Here is a 22,815-nt window from a genome sequence, read left to right on the forward strand (position 1 = left end):
TGGATAACAGTATTCTTCATTTCCCAAGAGTATTCAAATTATATAAAGAAAATAAAATGTCATTTTCGAAAATGTTTAAAACCAAAAAAACTTCTCCAATCAAATGTTAGAAAAATTGGTTTATTGAGATATTTTTTGCCAGCTAACTGGTACAGTGGGTCACTATGGGTATACATATACATGATGGGGCTTTTATATAGATATTATTTTAGATCTGAATGCTCACTATGATTATAAAATATATATATTTTAGTTGGTGTTCCATTGTACATATATGCACTAAGAATTGTACACGTTCGAATATTTACATTTAATTTAGCACATGTACCACGTGTATGGTGTTAAATAAATAATAAATTAGCATAAAGCAAATAGCTTATAGCGATTATAGAGAGAGGGGAGCTGAATGCATGACTTTCTCCATAAGGTTATGAAATGCGCTCTCTGGGCGACGACATTTTAGTGGTTTTACACTCGTTATTTGAATCTTCTATATAATATTACGTATAGCGTTAACTAGGTAGAAGAGTGTTCTCCGAATACGATCAGACACCATTTAAGTTAGTGGGGGTTAAGAGTAGAACGTAAATTGCACTAGGCCTTAGACTTAGACATAAGCTTAAATTGTCACGTGCTGGAACTTAAATACAGGTACGATTTAGCAGCGGTCGCGGTTGTTGTACGCCTTCACCTTGGCCACGGTGCACTCGAGGGCTGCCCGAATGTCGCTGAACACGGGCACACCCTGCCTCTTGGCCAAGTCGATCAGGTACGACCGTCCGCGATTGTAGTCCTTGATGGCCGCCACAGTCAGCTGGAAGGAGAAACATAGCGTCTGGTTAATAAAAGTCCAAATAAAATGAACTACAGCATCAGAGTTGAACTGGCTGTACATACTTATACTTATAAGCAAGATATAAGATATATATCTTATGGACTGCGACAACAACTCACCTTCTCGCCACCCAGGACACAGTCTTCGGGCAGCATTTGCACCGCCAGCACCACATTGTACATGAGGCCAATGCAGTGGGCGGCCAGGGTCATGGGTGCCAGGGAACGGGTCTCGTTGGTGATGACGAAGAGCAGCACTCGACTGGAGTCGAGCAGCGATGGATTGAACAGGCTCTGACGAACGGCAACCGGTGGTAGGGACCAGCTGAGTGACTCCTCGGCCACGGTCAGCTCCTCCTGCTCCTCCAGCTGCAGCTGATTGCCCCTGCACTTTCGGCGAGTGCGCACAAAGGAACGCTGCTGTTGCTGCTGTTCCTGCGGCGGCACTGTGTGCTGCTGAGCCTGATCCTGGTTTTGTTCCTGGTTCAGAATCATTTGCTGGATGCTCTCGTGCAGCGCCGGCGTGTGGAAACTGACGCTCTTGGACTGCAGGTAGGGCACGGCCAGTTCCTGACGCCACTTGGTGCGAAGCACACAACTTCCGCCCAGATAGACATCCCGCAGATCCAAGCCACCACCGCAGCAGAGTACATCGCCGGCGCTGGCTATGGAGCTGCTGCTGGAGAAGACCGAGTCGTTGGAATCACTCTCCTCCTCCTCGGCAGGCACAACAGTTGATGCAGTGACCGGATTTGGCTTGGTCTCTATGGTTTTAGTTGTGATTATTTCCGTTGTCTCGATGGACTCCACGTTTAGCAGGATCTGTGGCCGAGGGCTTTTACCCAAACTGCTCGATCCCGTGGGCTGTGGCGAAGAAGTTCCACTGTCCCGGCTGCGACTGAGCTGTTCGAAGAGGCTCTGGCGCTCCAGGTCGTGTCCGATGCCACTGCTACTATTGGACGGAACACTGGCGTTGCTCGACGTGCGCGAAATATTCTTGCTGGCCGAGTAGTAAATGTCCACATCGGGAGCTAAATAATAAATAAAACATTAGTAAGGCCTGTAAAATAAACTTCTGCAGTTTGGCACATACCGTTGGTGAAGTAAACTTGCGGTGGCGGCACATTGGTACCCTTGATGGGCGAAATGCATCCGCTCTCGTGGATCTCCTGCTGCAGGACGGACAGATACGCCGAGATCACACAAAACAGATCAAAGTCGATCAGCTCCTGGCTGGGCAGGATGGGCTGGCTGCAGTTGCCGCCATCGGCATCCGCATCCGCATCATCGGCGACAGCTCGTGGACTGTGCGTTTGGAGCAATTTCAGCGATTCGCGTTGGTTGATAATGATCTTATTTAGATTGTCTAAATTAACTAAACTCTGAGCATAGCCTAGGAATAAGAGAGCACGTTTGCATTGTTCCACAGTGAGCAGATCGTTTAGCGGATTAACACGATCAAAGGCGCCGCGAACGGTACTGAAAAAATGAAAATAAGTTAGTCAGTTGATGATAGATTGATTGGATTCTGTTTAACTTACTCTAAAATAGAAGATATTTTTGACGGTGGATCCCTGATGCCACCCAGGATATCCTTAGTGCGCTGCAGACCCAGTGGTATGTTATCCAATACGGGCAGACCGCGTCGGGAGACCAGCTCCTTAAGTATCAACTGATTGCGATTCAGATCGAGGTATTCTCTGCAAGACAATGGCGACAGTTTAGACTCTAGGCTTGTGAAAAAGGTTGCTCATCATCCGCCTGATGATTCTTCACGTTGAAATAAGAGCTCAATTCTGATAATACTTACTGCTGTGAAATAGACTCATTGAGGATCTTCTGATTTGGTTTATACGGATGCAAAACCAACACCAGCTGCTTGCAGTTTTGACCCGCTATGTGTGCCGCCTCGATGGCACCAGCAGATGCGCGTGTTTCCGAATCCATAACGAAGAATAATACACGGGCCTTTTCCTTAGCGCGATGCTCGAGCTCGATGAGATCGGGCGTCCAATCGGATACTTGCTGTTGGCAAATAAAAGTCACAAAATAAGTTTCGCTTTCCAAGAGATCTTCATTTGCTTAGGAATACTTACAGGATTGTAGAATGAAATGCCCAGCTCCTTGAGGGCTGGTATGGCAACGTCGGCTCGCCAGGTGGTCGGATTGCAGGATCCGCCAAGGAACACCTCGACGGGCTCATTGGTGGCGTTCTTCTTCTTTTTGGTATCGTCCACACTGCTAAAGGACTTGGTACTCCTCAGTTCGGTACCGTGGTTATCCGGCTTCTTGGAGCTGTACGCAGGTGACGAATTGTTAGCCGCTGGCGACTGAAGATTTTGCTTGGACGAGCTGGCAGGATCATCTTGTTCCGGGAGCAGCAGTCCCGAGGACAGAGACTGATAGTCGCAGTACGATGGCTGATTTGAAATTGTTGAAGCTCTGCGGAGAATAAAGTAAATGTGTTAGTTCAAATCTTGTATTGTTACTGAAGCTAATGCTTTTTAATTTCCATAATATACATTTTATAGCAGCTTACCTGAAACGTTTCAGATCCGCGGCTAAAACACAAAACTGGCCAAAGGTCAGCCCATTTGCCTGTCCACTTCCTCCCTTGCGGGCCACTTTCTTGGCAGTCTGCAGCATTTCGCTAACTGTTATTAAATAGATTGTTTAAATACGTATACTTAATATTCTATTTAAGAAGATCTTACTCTGCTTTTGGCTAGGATGGAAGCTTAGCTCGTGGAAGAGTTCCTGTGTCCGCTCGTCGGGCACCACATTGCATCTGGCCTTTGCTCGCCATGCATTCAGAACTTCTCTGTAAGAACAAAAAGAGGGAAATCATCAGTGGGAAGCCATAAATTGGTATCTTTGTTGGAGATTTATAAATAACCCGCCCTGAGGTAATCATTAATTGAACGATTTATGGCCTTATTACACAATTTATCGATTTATTGGCCTCCTCAATGATTTGGGTAGCATATTGTTGTACAATTTATAAAATTATTCAAGCACTTACAACCGTTGAGGGAAATAAAATGATATTCATATGAGCGCAGAGGTAAACAAAATGATTGAATCCATTGCACTGACAAAGAAAGCTCTTGATGATTCAGAATTGCATAAGGAATTAAATGATCACGTTGCAGCATTAACACGAATGTAATCAATTTTGATTCGAAACTAGTGAGTTAATCAGTTGATTAGCTTATTATGAGTTTGTACTAAAAATAAATCGTAAATTGTAAGGCTACTACTACTGTTTTACATCGGCTAACTCACAAAATGCCCAAATAAATCAACTCGGGAAATTACTTCAACGAGTTGCCTCCTTATATGGATGGATTGCGACAATGAACCCGCCCAAGGACACACAAGCCGAACAAATTCCGAGTTTAATTCTGTATATATATATCGAATAAATCACTATAAATCTGAATCGTACGCCAGTCACGTTTCCCGGGGCCGACACATGTTTTAAAGCCACCAATTTGAGTCATGTAAGCGCGAAAATGGAAAAGCGAAATACAAACAACGCCAAAATAGTATGCACATGAAAATATTACGAGATTTGTGAGGCAGCTTCGTCGGCGCCCTCAGTGTCTTCCGTGTTTTGGCAAGAAAACACTGTCATCGTCATCAGAGGCAGCAGAAATATCATTGACAATTGCATCATTTGTGCAATGGAAATTCAAATATCGCGTATACGTAGCGTATGCCAGCCACAATGGGAGAAAACCGCTTGGAACGGGATGGCAAGTAGCTAAATGGGTAATATTTATCGTATATAGCTGAGCAATACTTTGCGGCGCAGTTACTTGATTTCCATATTATTTCGAAACTGTTTTCGCTTGATTTTTTGTTCCTATTTATTTCACTTGGTGCGAGCTTGAAATGGAAAACGCAAATATAATTCATCCACAAATTCGCATATATTTCTTAATATATCTTTTGCGTTGTTGACAATTTGCACAGCACACAACAAATAATTCAATGTTGTAAAATATTGCGTAAAAGGGTTTGAAATAATTTCTATGCCATGCTCGGCTTTATTCCGCATACGCTCGAGAATCACGACTGAACTCAAGAACAATCTTTGTTAATATATTCCATTTTGTGCCGAGAATTATTTCATTTGATTACTGGCTTATCATTTATAGAGAGCTATTTTGTGAAATGACGTCAAGTGAAGTGACAAATAGCAGACGGAAAAACAATTAAAAACTTATTTCAAATGTCATCAAAAAGTAAGTGGATGGTAAATATTAAAAACAAAATAAAAACATTTACTTTTACATTTATTTGTAGGTAATTAACTTTTATTTAACAGATTAAATCACAAAAGAACTGAATTGTGAATAAAGGACCAACTTTGTGATACCCTCTTCTTACTGCTACTCTTTATGCTACATTAATCATATTAAATAAATTTGCCAAAATATCGTTAGGCTACATTATGTCATCTTTATTTATCATCTATATATTTACAAACAAATTTACAATATTTTACCTAATCGGCCAACACGCGTCGCTCGAAAAATCATGAATGAGGAGCAACTTTTTGGTTTTATGGCTCAACAAACTTGTCTTTTAACTGTTTGGGCCGCTACCCACTCAAACAAAACATAAGCTATGCAAGAAAGGGGCCAAGAAAATCAAACAACAAACTGGCAAAGTAAGTCCCTATGCCAGGCGATTATGTCAGAGAAAGACGGAGTTTCAGAAAGTTGAAAGTTCGTCTGCTAAAATAAATTCCATTTTGATTTTAGTTACTTTTACTAAATTTCGCTCACTAACTGCAGACTATCTATTTGTCAAGATTGTCTGTTCCTTGAGTATTCCAAGTCTGTGCTCCCAATTTCTGGCAACACAGACTAGCTGGCTATGAAACAACTCAAGACCAAGTGCAGGCGGCGGTCAAACTTGTCTAGATGCCAATTACATGACTGCATCAACATCAACATCAACATCAAGCGACTAGGCACGCCCACAGCCCCACATCATTCACTAAATTTGGCCTGGCCTCTCTTTCAGTTTTATTTGGTTCTGGCCTGGCCTTCTATTTTTGGCCAGCTTCTGCCTCTGTTTGCCTCGCCGTGTTTTCGTGTGGGTGAAGTTGCGCCATATATGTTAGGTTTACTTTTTTTTGGAATTTTTATGGCAAACAGACGCAGCAGCCGCAGAACTTATGCTTTGTTTACCACAAACACGGCAGAACCCAGAGATCTCACATCCATAAAGAGGAGGAGCAATGGCCGCCAGTGGATGCTCAAATTTGGCTGTCGAAACATTTCCGGGATGAGGAAAAGGAGGTTCCGTGCACACGAGGAAGTGCAGCAGTGATACAAATAATAGATTTTCAATTTTGGTCATAAATGTAAAAGCAGCTGTGTTGGAATCATTATACTCAGTTTATATTCAGATGATATATTTCCTGAAGGAAATGTACACAGAGTACACAGAGTATGCAGTTGCACAAAGTGTTATCTAAATATAGATACATATTTATAGAAATCTTCATTTTCTAAGAAATCGCATTACTCTGTAGGGAATAATACAGGAAGAATACCACAATGTTCCAGATGCATGTGGTTAGAATAAGATATGCTCATTGAATTGCCACCATATAAGGAAATACTATGCGAATTAGTATACATTATGGGTACTTTCCATTGTCTGCACCAAAAATCAAACAGGTCACGGATGATTCACAAGCGGCTCTCATGATGAAATTGTGGAACCTGATGGATTCTTAGAACCCAACATGATGAGCTACTAAAACTGCGACGAAATTTAGTGGTAAACAAGTTTTGCGTTTTGACCAACCGAGTGGAAAAACAAAGACAAAAAAAAAAGGGAACATAATATGAGGTACGCAAAAAATGCCGGAATGATTGGCGCATAGCCACCAGGCTACCGGAAATACGCGGCGACCCATTATTAAAAGGTGGGCAGATAAGGCCAAGGTAATGAGCCAAGGTCCTTTCTTTCTTTGTATCTCTATCTCGCATTTACTCTGGCCCTACGTGCTTAAGATAACGTTATGCCATTTACAAATGAGTCAAGACAAGGCAATCTATAATCGGCCTATCTCTCAGTAGCCAGCACAATTGGCTTATAATGAAATCCTAGTATGTGTTTCACTTAGTAATAGACATTAGGCCATCAAATATGTAGATAAAAACGGAGTATCTGTGATTCATCCGATAGAGCACATAATCATTGTTGATTACAATTTTATCTGCCTTACTATCTGTGTGAATGAAAGAATGTCGCAATCAATAAAGTATAATTGTTTCAATCAATAAAGTACAGCTTATCTTATATTTTGCTTTTCCCAATGCGGGTTTATGAATGACATTTAATGTAACTTATACTTTTTATCAAGGAAGCCATGCCCTTTAAGAGAAAAAGATTGGCTGAACTATTTCATTGAGAAGAAAATTTTGATGATAAACACGAGTAGCTTTATCCAGTCAGCTTATAAGCTATTTCCGCCGTCTTTGTCAATGGGATGTATCCATGCAACGTATCTATGGATCAATGTATTCAGCAGATCAGCATTTCCGCAAATGATAAATGGACTTTTCCGAACAAATCGCATGCAACATTTTTGGCCAGGGGCCAAGCTGAATGACGTTGCGGTCAACGTACATACATACATATGCACAATCTTCCAGCTAACAGATACCCATTGAGAAATGCATTTGTGGAAATGATTTCATTGACCCACGCTCCGCGTCGACTGCCTTTTAAATGAGTAATAAACAATTTCCGAACACAATTGAACAAAGTGACAAAATGTACATTGAACTCGGCGCGTGAGAAAAGAAAGGAAGATTAAGTGTTGCTAGTCGCATCAGCAAAACACAATAGTAAACATGCTATTTGCATTTGACAGTTTGTAATCTCGGCGGGGAGGAGGTGTTGTTATGATGTTATTATGAGTCGGCCAAAAGCAACAACCAGTACGAGTTTTGACTGACTAAACGTACATATATTTGCATTTAACAGCTTGTAAATCAAGCGCAAAATATTTGCGTACGAGTTTATAGAACACATGTCAACCACACGCGGATTAATCAGCAGTCATCTATGCAAAGATGTAGGCAAATCTCAAAGAGAGGTGTGTTTCGCGCTACACTTAAAGAAAATGTGGGATTCGGCTAGGACATATTAAATACCACCAGTTAAGATCAGTTTTATCGTTTCGATATAAAACAATTCGAATTTTCAAAGGAAGTATACTTGTTACTAATTGATAAGAAAAGAAAACCAATAGCTTTCTAATCAATTTTTTGTACTAGCCTATCTCGATAATTAAATAATAAGCTGTGAAAAGAAATAATTTATGGGTAGTAGTATGAGTATTGTATAAATACATATTTAAGAAGTGCTCTACAATACTTGTAATGACTTAAGGGCTTAAATCCCACATAATAACAATATTCCAAATAATGTTACAATTAAGACGACATTTTTCTTCAGGTGTATGTTTGCACAAGACTTGTGGCGCCCTCACCAAAACACACACACTCATGCACACTCAACGGCTCTCTGTTGGTAACAGGTAGAGCGAGATAGAGAGTGAGCGAACGAGAGAGGGGCGGCGTTGCTAGGGCCAAGGGGGCGCGGGAGGGAGTGTGGGGGCTGGTGCAGCTTGCTCAGCGACGACTCGTTTCAATACAAACACACCGACACACCAACACCAGCGCAACTCGCCCGGCAATAATCGATGATGAGGTCATAACTAATAATAAAAATGACGCTTACTCACCAGAGAAAGAAGCCAAACAGCTGTTTTTAGTGGGCCGGCCAACAGCAAATCCAAGCAATCTTGGCAATACATATCTCCTCCATACAATAAGCGCTATCTGCTATCTGCTTTATCAATGAAACTGTCTGGCGTCATCGCAGAGCTCTTTGAACTTTCTGCAGATGTTCCGGTGTTTATCTAAATCCGTGTTCCCTTGCATTTATCGCTAATGATATCGCAATAGCGCCCAGAGATCCCAAGTCAATAAATCACCCCCTAATACCGACAATGGGTTAAGAAAAATTGACAAACTAATGGAGTATGGAATTTTATCATCTTTGTATACAAATGCATGTTAATAATTTCACTTAAAAAAGTAAGCCAATGTTCTGGCATTTGAACAGTTAATTGTGTTTAACAAGACGGTGCCAATTTTTTGAGTAGCTACAGTTTTGAAAATACCAAAGATAAGGTTTTTACTGGTCAATAACTCGGTTTGCAATTTAAACAGATGCATGTTAACATGTTAAAGGGTGAAAGAAGGTACAAAATTAAGTTTTCGCTTAACCTTAACAGGTATAGTGAACTATACAAATACAATTATTTGCACAAAAATAAATTTGCTAAATAACATTTGGCATTGCTGATAAGTTTGCAAAGTTCACTAGCCTTGATAGAGTTGGAACCCCATGAAAAGCGATTCCGTATCTTTCAAGGAAAAAGCAAGAACCAAATCGGATATTTACATTGGGGTGAAAAAAACAGCATCATTGCTTGAAAAATAATTCACTGTGCTTACAATAAACAACTAAACAAAATGGTCAATTCTTAGAGTAGGAAATTCTCCTGCAAGTTATCTTCTCCGTAAATTAATGACTCGAATCAAAATTCTTCTTAAAATTGGCCGTGTGTATTTTTGCCAAAGTGTCTGGCTTGTTTTGAGCTTTATCATTTAGTACAGATTCTATTAATGGCGTGTTCTAAGCCATGCTAATTACCTGCCTGCTTTAGCCATTTTGGTCACTTCAGTAGAAACCCTACCTCAAGAGGCATTCATGTCCGATTAATCGCTGGTTTGTTTATTTATGAAGCGCCGCTTTTGCCGTTTTTTTTTTTTTGCCGCCGTTTTGGCCTGCTTCGAGCACCGACTATTTATAGAGACTTGGCAAGACAATCATGGCCAGAATTTCCACAACGACAATGGGCCAGGCCGAGACTTTCACAAAGCAGTTAGGCCATCGCCTGCTGAAGAAGATATAGCGTCATCGTCTGTCTGGGAATCGGTTTAGTTGGCTCATATCTTGATTGCAGAGTCGTTGTCCTATAACCTTTTAGTTTCGCTTTATTCCGCGGTTTGCCAGCGACTTTATTCCATACCTCTTTATTTATTAAGGTTTTTTTTTGGTGGTGCTCCTCTGCGGTTTGTGACATCAACGTTTATTTCTGAAGCTCCACACTTAAGCATTTGTGTTTCGCATTTATTTGCTTCTTTGGCCCTCTCGCCTTGTTTGCATTTATTTATTATTTATTCGATTGTATACCAAATTTGTAGAGCGCCATGATATCACTAGCGGGTAATTTGTTTACCTTCGCCAGCACTTGGCGGTGCTCGGCCAGAAATTCCATCCAGCTGGAGGCCAGACAAAAAACGAATTGGCCTGTATATTGGCTTAACTGTCTGATTTCCAATCTTTTTTTGGGTTTCTCTGGAGTGTACAATGTGATTTGCCCTATCGCACTGGCATCTAATCTAATCTAACCGCCACTTCTATACTATTTCCAATCGCCGAATCGTCGACGAGGAGTCGTTGGGAACAGTCGATCTATGTGTACTGAAATCGATTCAGATTGGCGTGCGAACACGATTCGATCATGCTCCGGAAAAAGAATATATGCGCGCCAAACATTGGGGGAAAATTTGGAGCGTGACTTTCCCTGGGAAAGCGAAGCGAATCAAGCGTTTGGCCAATGGGAAAATACTACCTCGGTAAAAGTAAAATGTATGATTTGAATAAAAGATTACAAATATTTTTGTTTAATTACTATTAAAATTTGGAATAAGTCAAACAAAATTGTAAGTTTACCAAATTAGATGTAGTTTCAATTTTTAGATTCCGAATCCTTGAATCCTTTTTTCAATTATTTTATATTTATTTTTTTTTTGTTTTTTTTTTCTGAAGAGGAAGATTGCTTACTGTACCGCGGTAAAATGATGATTTAAATAAAAAATTACAAATATTTTTGTTTAATTACTATTAAAAATCGGAGTAAATCAAACTAAATTATAAGTTTACCAAAGTGGATGTAGTTTCAATTTGTAATTTGCGAATCCTTGAATCCTTTTTTCAATTATTTTATATTTATTTTTTTAAATGTTTTTCTTTTTTCTGAAGTGTAATAAGGATACAAAATAAATGTTCGAAACCGAGATGCAGACAAACACGACTGCTCATTAGACGAGCAAACGGGCAACTGATTTGCTTTTGCTCGCGTGCAGTGCTTCTTTCTGCCGCTTTTCATTCTGTTTTCAGTTTAGCTTTTCAATGGCTCCATCCGGACAAAAAAGTAGTATAAAACTACAAAGAAACAGCTAAACTGAGTGCTCGATGAAATTCCGATTATGAGAAAATTGTACACCCGAGCTCACGAACTTTTGATGTCATGAAGAAACAAAAGTCGCAGCGGATTATATTAATAGGAATTACAACGCGAGTCAGGGGCGTCGACATGGAAGGGGGGTCAACGACTGTAAACCGGAGGGCTCACATTTATTTAATATTGTGTTAAATTACTAATTAAGCGTGCCACTCAAGCGGAAAGGGGCAGAATGTTACGGACGGCTGATGATGATGATGGTGATGTCATGAATTATCGGTTTCTGATTGAAAGTATGGAGATAGTGAACCCGACACTTGACGACCATCGTCGGCCTAGAACAAAAGGCCTACGTACTGTCACCTTGTCAGTTTGCCAATCTGTCACTTCTCCCAATCCGCCGGTTATTCAGCCAGTCAGTCAGTCAGTCAGTCAGTCAGTTAGTCAGTCGGTCAATCATCCGTCCACATGCTGCGCCAAATGAAGTTGTCATCGACACATTTGGCCGCTATCGTTTTGCTCCCACTTGGGCAACACAGTGCGTATGAGGTCAACATTTCGAAAATAAATAGGTTACATATACTTCCATAATTCGAACGACTAACAAAGAACCAAAAGCCCAGATCGAAGCGTTCGATAGCACAGAAACCCACATAATAATCGGTTTTTGCGCAAGGTTAGTGTGAGGCATCGATCGATTCGACATCTGGTTTCCTGTAATAGGTGAATGCAAAATGCAAAAGCGGAGAAATGTGAGTCAGTTCGAGGTTCGCAATTGTTTGTACGACCTATGGAATCTGTGGGTGGAGCTGATCATTCCAGGGTACATACATAAAAGATCTGGGTTGCGTAGTGAAGTGCTTTTTTATGGAAAATTATGAAACATATGTACTTATTAACAATCCCTTTGTTGTAATCAAAACTAGCTTCTTTCTTCCCGATGAAATGAAATACAAAGAAAGTTACCTATCAATTCATAGCACATTCAAAAGAACCAAGAAGTTGGGAGTTTTTTTGAAAACAATAAATATATCTAAATAATCCTATCTACACAATCATCGCGAGTATGCTCAATTTGGAAAGAAACACAATCAGATCCCACACAAAATTTGAGCAGACCATAAAATTATATTCTAAAAAATTGTTTTCTTTTTCGCCGTTAATATTTCGGTATATCTATTTTTTTTGCGCTCTCACATGATTTAATGGCCTTTCTTTCTTTATATATTGCTATTAAATTGTGATGGTGTTTTTTTTTCTTTTTTGTTGTTTGCATTTTGGCTGCTGATGTGTTTGCTTTGTAAATTATGAAGTAGCCTCAGTTATGGCCCTCAAAAATTCACACTTTCTTTTGACTTTGGATGATGCATATTATTTTTAGAACACGCTCGCGTAAACAAAACGACGGATAAATAGACATACGTAAACAATGCAAAAAAGAAAACATTTTTAAAGCGCTTTTTAGTTTGCATATTGAACGTTTTAATAGCCAGAGGCATGGCACTGAGTGTAGCCAAAACTCTGCTCGTTCTGACCATGAAAATAGACCAAGTGCAAGTGGCCAAGATCATCGCAAGTAGATCGTGCACAAAAGCGAATTCATCAATATTTAGTTAATAAAAGCGAGCCAAATTCAATTTTAACTTCATAAATAAAGCAAACACTTCTGGCTTTCGATCGCAACAGTTCATTTACCGAATTTCTGATACAATAACGCTTATCAAACTTATCATCAAAAATTTCACCATTTGCTGCATCAGACCAAATTTTCGGTGGTGACCACATCACTGTGTATTGAGCATTGATTTGTTTGGAAATACTTTGATGGTGTCATCGATCGATTGGATCATCTCTAATTCGACTTTATCAGCACAGCTTATCAGCGAAATCCGACCCTTAGAATGCTCTTTAGGGATACCGAATCTATATCTACATAATCGGTTTTATCAATTCGAGCCCAATAAATGTCAAAACTCTTTTGGAGGTGACAACATCACTTGATTGGCTCATCCATCGCAATCACAATGCGACCTTATCGGCTGTCATTATCGGGCAATCAGTGGGGATATATATACACTATATATAGTTTCCTGATTCTTATACAGCTTGTCCCTTTAGATGGTCGACTTTTTATGGCGGAACATCGATATAAACTAGTTCTGATAGCCTGGCTATTCTTAGTCGCTGATTGCAGCAAAGTGCAATCTGCAATCTGCACTCTGCGGACTCGTTTGTTCGTATTTTTAAACGATTAGCTCAGTGTTCGCTATGCGATATTTATGTTTGGTTCTGGATGCGAATACTATTTACAGCACTATTTACGGCTCGACTCTCTGCAGTCTTTCATTTAATTGTTTACAGCACGTTTCTCAATTATGTCGATGGAATAATTAATGCGCGCATTTGCTTAGCCGTTTAATGCATTTCCCAGCACATTTATTACTATTTATTTGCCAACGTGCCGCAGTTCCGCAAACGAGAATTGTGTGAGAATTGGGTGGGCGAGTGATTTTCCTAATTGACTTCTCCCGATTTCCAATGTCGGCTTTATCTACCTGACGTCCAATGCAATTTGTACTGGCTTTTGATAAATGAATAGCGCTAAAACGAGTTGCACCCGTTTGAATGGAAGTGTTTTCCCCTCTGCGAAAGATGATAGTCCATAATGTAAATAGGATATATCATGGATTATACTATATGCATAAATTTTATGTCTACCTATTAGCTTACGACCATAAGGAAAGATGTTTAAAACTTGAATTTAAACAGCTTTCCGCTTGTTTAGGAAATCCAAGTAAACAAAGCCATTAATTCAAGAGAATCCCTTTGCATCAGTTTTACCCATCTGAATGATTGTTAATGCGTTCCGGTTGAAGGGATTCACCAGTTAAAACACTTCTAAAAATACAAATACTATCATTGTACACGACAACTTTTCTGCATTTCAGATGATCAACCTAATGAATAGCTTCCAACTGCAAACTACGAGTACCTAGAATTTCTATTCGTCAACAAAATCGCATTCGCCAATTACGATTTAAGTGAATTAACCGTGATTGCTACTTGGCTATATAGTATACATTGCTATATTGCATTATACCATAATCAAGTTAAAAATAAAGCATAATACCACCAGACAGCAAAATGAGAGGGCAAATTAATATATGTATGTATGTGGGGGAGACAAATTGATAAATGCACTTCATCACGTCAAGAGAAATAACAAAACAATAAAGGCAAGTCAAATAATGCTACTACAATAATTGACAAAGGAATGCGGCATTTTGCTGAATTGAAGTGCCTTTGATAAACTCATCTTCATGGCGACTTTTGCCCGGTCAATGCTTGATTTATGCTTGCATCAATGAAATTAAATTAAGGCGAAATAAAAACAAAGCCAAAAGCATCCAGCTCTTTTAATTGAACTCTTTTTTTGTACATTTTCCAGACCACATAAAGACTTCAATGAACGCAGCGGTCCGTGATTTATGGGTTGAAATTAGTTGACGCCTTTTCATCATCATCATCTCCATGGAGCAGAAAAGTAACCAAGCTTCCAGCGAGTGCAATACTCTGCAAATCGCCGACACGTGTGGATTTACAAATTGAGTGTGTCACGAAGAAGGTCAGTCGACAATAGATCATGGCTAAAATTAAATTTCAGCCATAACATCATCGACCACGAAGACGGTGGGAAGCAGGAGAGCGATAGCCATCTAGCCAGATACTCGATGAATCGAACTTGGTTCATACCCCGCAGCTAACTCGATGTACTTGGGCGTGGTTCCTCGCCTAAAAATGAATTCATATCTTTCCTCTACATTCTAATAGCCGAAAACAATTCGCTATATCCACAAAATACAGCTATTTCAGGGGTATATAATATTCGGCAGACTAAGCTTGGCTTTGATAATTATCCAGTGTGAAAACGCAAAGCCCACTCACTAAATTAAATAAACTTGTGTGTTTTTAGGTGATAATGATGCTATTAAGTTAGCCGGTTTATGCGAATGAGTTGCACATTATAAATATATACTAATTGTAGCAGGGAATCACATATTCGATGTTATCCAACGGAAAATGACTTCCATTGCTCGAGGCAATGTGCTCAATAAATACGTTATAAAAGTGACAATTTGTAGCCTTATTTATGACTTTATTATATGCAAATTGAGACAAATGTCCAATCTACAGCGTGCACTCGATACCAGCAATCGCACTCGTTACTCGATATTGGCCAGATCGTGTTTACAGCGTGCTTTGACATTTGAATGCTTTGTTATTATATTTTGAATTTCAATTTGAATTCCAATTGAGAAAAGAGCGAAAAAACAACGACACTAAACATAAATGCAATACACGCGCTTCTGTGTATGGAGGCAACGAAAATAAATAAATACAAGTACGAAAACATCACACAAAGATCAAGTTCAATGAATTTTCACACAGTGACAAAAATGGAGACCCACCAATTTACGTGGAGCGGTGGTAATTTCGTTTAATTGAATATTTTCGTTCTCTGTTTTTGAGCGCGCGCAAAATAAATATATAAATATATATATATATCAGTTTTAAAATAACGATGACAAAATCTGCCAAGAACGAGCGCACCAAACGGAACGGATCGCGGTTCCCACCGCCGCAAATGGGGGCGTGGCAGATCGTGACGCCCAGCAGATAAATCTCTGCCAACACCGTATCGAACTGATCGGATAATGGCTAATAAAGTGAATAACCCTAAAAATGTCAAGCAACTCGGCTGCATATCTTGATTAATGAACGGTGCGTTTCGTCACTACGTTAAATGCCTTGGAAGGATGTTCAACCGTTCTAAAATCATGATTATTTTAACATAGTTTTCCTGTTTTATAGACGCACATTTCCGCTCTGTGTATCACCGCAAAACCCATCAATTCATTGAAGAACCCATAAATATTTATGCGAATGCCCATTCACATCTGGATTGCTTTTTAGACGACCTTGGCTTTGCCTAGGTGCAAAGAGCTTGACCTCCCAATTGATCACCCATGGAAATTAATGATGAATGCCAAACTGTAAAACAAACTCTTATTTATATCCTTGACTCGCAAATTCTTTTTCTATCCAAATATTTACTGCTTCTATTGCTACTTTTTAATGCATCAACATAAACAATTAAGTGATCGTGTTCAGAATAGCATTTAATAATAGTTTACTAACTCATTCTTCATTCAAATGAACGTAATGAATAACTTTAATAAAAAAAAAAAACTTTAAATAAGAAAGTAATAATGTTTCTATGGGTTTTTCTGATTAAAAAGCGTGTGCGGTTTGTTGTTAGTAGATTAGTAGAGCCCGCAAACCAAACATAGGGAAAACAAACTGAAAAACGTACCCAAAAAACATTTGCGTTATCTGCGCGGGCGTCTGGCAGACATTGTGGACATTGAGGGTGCGTGGGCGGGCGTATAGCATTCCGGCGGGGGTGAGCGGGGGCGGCAGTACCGCCTCGTGCAGAATCGCCGACGTCGAATTGCTCCGAATGGTGGTATATGCCCGATAGTGCGAACTGGCCGAGGATCGCAGCTCCACGGACGTGGTCGTCGTACTGGTGGTCTCCTCGATGTCCTCCTCCTTCAACTTCTGGTCATTATTCGATGATAATAAAGCCGTTTCCTTGGCCGATTCCAATTCCTTATCCATCATGATTGGGTGGTGCCGACTCAATGGCTGTGGGGTGGCTGGTGGCATTGTTGTGGTGGAGGTTGATTTGGGTCCCGATTGCTTGGCGGAGCGCAGTTTGATAATGTTCTGGCCACTCAGTTTCTTGGCCCGCTTGATGTTGTTGTTGCTGGCGTTGCTGGCGTTGCTTATGGTAGTATTATTACTCGAATTTGTAGTTGGATTGCTGGCATAACGATGTTGCAAGCGCATTTTGCCTAGATAACTGCCGCTTTCGGTTTTTGATATGCCGATTCTCGTCCGATTTGTTGCATTTGTTTGTCAGTTTTTTGTGGGATATTTCGTGGCCATTAGCATAACTTGTCCATTCTGCGATCTCGACTCGCCGGCAACAACATTTCACACGACGCTGATGATGCGACGCCGCTTTCACTTTCAACTGAAGAATTTATGTGAAAATAAACAATGTTCAAAACTCATATAGAAAGCAACAAAAAGGCAAACAATAAATATAATTCAAATGCAGCGAAGAGATTTCGCTGTGTGTGTGTAAGTGTGTGTTTATATCGACATTTGTCTGGCGAAAATAAATCAAGAAATTTTATTTCCCACTTCTTTTAATGTTGTTTAGCAGCTAGGCGGCACTTGGTTGTTGATTTTTGTTTGTTTTTTGTGTGTGGGTGCTCTTTGGCAAATATTTATGCATAAACATACATCTTAAGGCATTACGTCTTGCACAAATTAAATTGATTTCTTTGGCGGCGAGTGAGTGTGCGTGTGTATACGCGTTTGTTTTTATAAATTTAGAAATGATTTTATATGGCGCGCACACAGGCGCGGTTTTATATGCGATCGGAACGGAAGTCGGCTGAATAATATTCGTAAATATCAGGAGAACTCGAAAAAAGAGACTCACACACGCACACACGTAGGCGACGGCTCACCAACACTCATGCAGCGCGACCGACGAGGCGTATACGCAACGTTGTTAACGCGTCGAATGAACGCAAGCGAATGAGTCGCGACGCTCAGCAAACCCAGCACAAGTACCTCCACCATCGATCGCCGCGGCGCAGAGAGCGGAGAATCTGAGAATTCGATTCAAAAGAGAAGCCCTCTCTTTCATCGCAGCCCAGCTCCCCCCAAGTTCAAAACAAACAACATTCAATCAAAAGGCGAATATTCGACCAATGCCGCCCAATTGAGTAGGAAGACGCTACCGAACTCACTAAGCGCGTGGGCAACTCTCGATTGGTTAACAATTTTCGTTGACCAGGCCAACAACTCATTCACATCGCTCGAAAAATGCAGACAACTATAATATGTAATAAAGGTATGGCATAAAGGAAACCAAATAAATTTCAATCATTATTTAACCTAATGGTTCAATCATATATAATTTTTGCAAAAAATGAGAATTACAGAATTTAAAAAAGGGCATAACATCAGACATATAATAACTCGCAAATTTATATTTTTTAACACACCTGCAGTTGCGTATACCTTAATCTACCCTATATATTCAAATATATCTATTTGCTCCTTTCCAGTTTATTACTTTTCCATTATCAGATCATAGATTTAAGTCATAATTTTACAAATTGATACCATTGTTTTTGCTTCGATACTTTCTCTTTTTAGCTTTCTTTTGTTTTTGCAATCAAATGAAAACTCAAACGAAAGTCAACATAATCTATAGTGCGTTTGAAAATTATATTGTCCAGGATCTTATAAAAATAATATTTAAATTGGGTTGCTAGAAATCGTTAAAGTTTTTAATTTAAAGATGCTGAATTTGCGAGTTGGCCTTACAATAATGAAATGGGTTAATGAACAGTGAGGCCTCATTATTAACGGTCGATTGGTTTGCAAGTCCATAGATTTTCTAAACGGACTGTGCATTTACATTTCTATGGATCGAAGTGACTTAGTCACCTGGGTCCAAACCGATTTGCTCCCAATTACTAATTATCGCGGTTACTCATGTCCGAAAAAATGCGAATATAGATTGTAGTTGACCGAGAGTTAGGTGACTGACTGACTAACGATGGGACTCCCTTCGGCACTAATGGGAATTTTTTTCTATGGATGATCCACCTGGGTATTGACCAAAAAAAGGGTTGCCAGGTAATGCTATTTCCGTAGCGTTTCCCTTTTTTTTATTTCGTGGGTGAGTGTCAACAGCTGTTGTGGGCGGACTAAAGACTATTTACCAAATAGGTGGCCATATATACTGGACAACAAACTCACCTATTTAAACAGCTAAAATGCGAATAGAAATCTGGCTATATCTGCCAGGCCGACAATTTATTGATGCCGCTCGAAATGGGATTAGGCGCGCGTGTAGGTGAACAAAATAGCCGCAAAAAAAACTATATATCTATATTAAAAAAAATCAGTTTTGAAAAAAAGAGGGCGTTGCTACAAATTATAATGTATGTCAGGGTTTGCTCTTGGCACTTGTTTCGACCGCCTCGAATGCGAAAGTTCAAAAGATTTTTGCGCACATGTCCAAGACGTTTGCTTGGGCTCTTTGTTTTAGGTTTTTGTTTTTTGTTTTTTTTTTTTTTTTTTGTGTATTATTTGCCCTGCTTGTTGTTTTGGCCAAAAATACTCAATTTTGCACGGCACCAGCGGAGGAGATGCTGTCATAGACGCGCCTTTTATGAGCATTTCGCGATGATGCCATGCGACTGTGGGTTATCTGGGGTTGTATGCTGGCCATAAATCCATCTAAGCCATATTAATTGCTGGCCACGGACAAGGTGAAAACATTTTAATTGTGGTTCCGGATAATCGCGGATTACAATTTTTCAACGTACTAACAACGGTAGCCATTATTTTGGGTATTTAATTGGGGGAGATAAAATGGTATAACATATTGTTGACACTTTTATACTTGACACACAAAACACGGCAGAAGATGCAGATAAGAAAGTGATTCCTAGTTGTGATTGTGTTTATTTTCCTACCATCTTTAGTTGGAAAAAAAGAAACTTACTGCATAATTACAATATAGTTTATAGTAATCAGATATTTGCTATTGGATAAAATGTCATTTCAGAGCAATTAGATAAGATAAAACAATACAAAACAATAATATTTGCACTTCAAATGGAAAACAATTTGGACTTTGTTAATTTGTGGATACTGTTTTAAAGGAATGCAACTGTGGTATTTAAAACTTATGTCCAATTGATATTTTAAATACATTGAAAGTAATTATTGCGAAATTAATATATTTTTACTAAGTATTCAAAACTTCCATAGACTATGAAATATTTTCGGAACGAATCATGTAGCTTAAATGGAAATAATTGCCTGAAACAATGTGTTCGATTAGTCAGTCAATTGCTGTCCCACTTTTCAGACAGATTTTCCCATCCTCCAACCAAAGAAAATCTAGAACTCACCTCACCCACGAATTTTTGTTGTTTGATTGGCAACCGATTGTCGGTTGATTGACAAACTATTTGGATGTGAGCGAGGAGGGGCATGGCTAACGACTATTGTATACCCTAGAAACGTAAAGCTATGTTTTCTGACAGTTTTCTTCCTTCTAAAGCTAATACTATTTAAGAAAAGCATTCGACTTAGAGAGCATTTTACCTTCGGCTTCAGTTTGAGAAACTTTTATTTATGTTTCTGCCAACTGATAAGCGGCTGTCGATTGTTTTTTAGGCGCTAACATACGGACAACAATTCAATCAAGTATCCATCACAAACACACGCATTGGCAGCCGTGCCCAGATAAGCAAATGGTTGGATAACAAAGGCCTACAGATAATACCAATCGCAAACACAGGGTAGCATTCGGGTTTGTTTGTATGTGTGAATATTTGCTATAAAGTCGAAAAAAAAAAGTTTATCGCACGCAAACAAAAACGACCTTCGGTAATGATGCCTTCGTATTTACCTAGCCATATTAATGTCGCGTCGGTTTCTTATTGCCAATTTGCCATTTTAAAGTACAAGTATATTTTCGAAAGCATACACGTTAAGTTTCCGTTCTTCTCTTCCTGGTTTTTATGTGCAACTGCTGCATGATTGTAAATACTTTGAGATTTCATTTTATTTTCCCCTGGCACGCTTATTCATTTCCCATTTCGCCTGTTTACATTTTAATTGCTCGGTCAGCACTGGCGTTTAAATTTTTAAATCAAGCAGAGCACAAAAGCGTTTTACTTCGCTCTCGACATTTGTATCTCTCTGTTTTTCAGTACACCGCAGATAGAGTGCCCTACAAAATCTGAGTACTAGTTAAATGTTTATTCCAGTGAAACAGACTGATAAAAGGCCAAACAATTAATCTTAATACGCAGAAGTGCCGTTCAAGATTGTGTAAAATTTCGAAAATTTTATAGGGTGCTTTTAAAACATTTTTAACTGAAACAAATATTGTAGTCAATGAAAATTTTATAAAAAATATAGTATAGGGGCTAAAGCGACCTACCACTTATTTTTAAGTGTATTTATGTTTATAATCCAAAATAAAATCCTACAAGTGCGTTTTTATTGCTTAGATAATTTATTTACCAAAAAGCTATCACGAATGCAAATATACCTGTGCTGCAGTTACTGCTTCTCGGTAATTGCTTTCTGCTTTGTATAACAACAATAATATTTATTTCATAATATTTACTTTATCTTCCAAACAGTGCATTGTTATTTGGCCGGTAATGTTTCATAATTTGCGTGCTGTTGTCATTGCAAAAAATGTATCAACATGTTACATCTTTGTGCACTTTTGTTTCCGGCTTTGTGACAATTGAGTGCATAAACTTAATTACTGTCAAGATGTCACAACAGCAAGGCAATTGGATGATCGAGTGAAATACTATTTGTTTTAAGAAATATAAGGAAACACTATGAAGACTCATTAAATGCTGCATGTGTTCGGGAAATAAAATTTATACAACACTATTAATTACAGTATTCCCAATTATTCTTTTTAGGTTTGTACGTTGTTTACTTCTGGCAGTTTTTTTTTAAATTTCTTTAAAAATTAAGCTTTTTTTTACCATTCACAACTTTGACCTCCAACTTTGTGTTTACTCCATTTATTGAAAAATGAGGTGAAGAAAGCCTGGGAAAATTACCAACACATCAGCAAAGTGTAAACAACGATTTTTGTGAAAATAGACTAAGTTTTTTAGCTCGCACACTAAAGCACGGAAATTGGCGAAAGAAACGAATTCAACTAACGGACGAAAAAGCTTAGGTCATTGACCAAAAAAAGAAATAACATTGCAAAGAGCGCTAGACTGCTCAGCGCTCTCTTACTTTTTCTCTTGATAGTTCGAGCACGTTTTCCAAGTAAAAATCCAACGACGCCACTTTTACCTGCGCTTCTGTGTGTGTGTGCATAGGTGAGTGAGCTCCCCACTCACCTATGCACCCACACACGCGAGCGGTACAAAACCATTCTGTTATTTTCCTTGTTTGCAAAAGCAACAAAACCAAATTGTTGTTATTGCTTTTGTATTGCTACCAAAGAGGCGCGCTTACGTCATTCATAATATTAAAACGCAAAGAGAGAGTCTAGAACTACAACAACAGCAATAAGAGCACGAAAGCCATCTGGCACATGTTGTTTTTGTTGGGACTGAAATTACCTGAGGAATAATTTAACCATTTTGTGCATTTTGCGCTCTCTTCTCGACTATTTTGTTTAATCAATTTTTCACGGCAGCTCCATTGTTTTCAGACCACACTCCCACACTCTCATTTGCGTGGAGCCGATTCACTTGGCACGTTTCAGAAAAAATAAAACACCTTTTGGTTTATTACTCAGCAAGCATTTGGTTCACTGTTGTCACATTTTAAACAATTAGTTTATTGTATTTGCACTAAGAAACTGTTAACTGCTCTCTTTAGATTTCTAAATTTGTCTCTATGTGACCAGCTGGTGGAACGGCGAAATTACTATCAAGCCAAGACTTGTATTTGGTAACACTAATGTTTGT

General features: G+C 39.2%; 1 protein-coding gene and 1 long non-coding RNA gene across 4 annotated transcripts; one reads left to right on the forward strand and one right to left on the reverse strand.

Moving 5' to 3' along the window:
• Positions 1-99: 99 nt before the first annotated feature.
• LOC6731557 lies at positions 100-22,793 on the reverse strand. Of its 3 annotated transcripts, XM_016178609.3 has the most exons (10): positions 17,564-17,892; positions 16,563-17,288; positions 3,549-3,655; positions 3,374-3,488; positions 2,931-3,276; positions 2,645-2,859; positions 2,376-2,534; positions 1,928-2,313; positions 955-1,865; positions 100-814 (listed from the first exon to the last, which is right to left on the reverse strand). In XM_016178609.3, the coding sequence occupies exons 2-10, from the start codon at positions 17,099-17,101 to the stop codon at positions 659-661; spliced, it is 2,934 nt and encodes a 977-aa protein (XP_016024224.1). In that variant the 5' UTR covers positions 17,102-17,288; positions 17,564-17,892; the 3' UTR covers positions 100-658. The 3 variants fall into 3 exon arrangements, with proteins under 3 accessions (XP_016024224.1, XP_016024225.1, XP_016024227.1); XM_016178610.3 differs by lacking the exons at positions 16,563-17,288; positions 17,564-17,892 and adding an exon at positions 22,465-22,793; XM_016178612.3 differs by lacking the exons at positions 16,563-17,288; positions 17,564-17,892 and adding an exon at positions 4,404-4,541.
• On the forward strand, positions 4,522-5,289 carry LOC120284229. The gene is made up of 3 exons (XR_005543426.2): positions 4,522-4,608; positions 4,998-5,084; positions 5,146-5,289. It is a non-coding gene; the product is annotated as an uncharacterized LOC120284229 (long non-coding RNA).
• Positions 22,794-22,815: the final 22 nt, after the last annotated feature.

This window comes from Drosophila simulans, chromosome 2L (genome assembly GCF_016746395.2).
Source record: "Drosophila simulans strain w501 chromosome 2L, Prin_Dsim_3.1, whole genome shotgun sequence".
NCBI lineage: Eukaryota > Metazoa > Arthropoda > Insecta > Diptera > Drosophilidae > Drosophila > Drosophila simulans.

Excerpts from the sequence above, each read along its gene's own strand:
- LOC6731557 (XM_016178609.3), bottom strand. The coding sequence starts at position 17,101 with ATGCGCTTGCAACATCGTTATGCCAGCAATCCAACTACAAATTCGAGT. Across the intron at positions 1,866-1,927 it reads GCAAGTTTACTTCACCAACG|CTCCCGATGTGGACATTTAC; the intron begins GTATGTGCCAAA and ends TTTATTATTTAG. Across the intron at positions 815-954 it reads GTGTCCTGGGTGGCGAGAAG|CTGACTGTGGCGGCCATCAA; the intron begins GTGAGTTGTTGT and ends TTCTCCTTCCAG.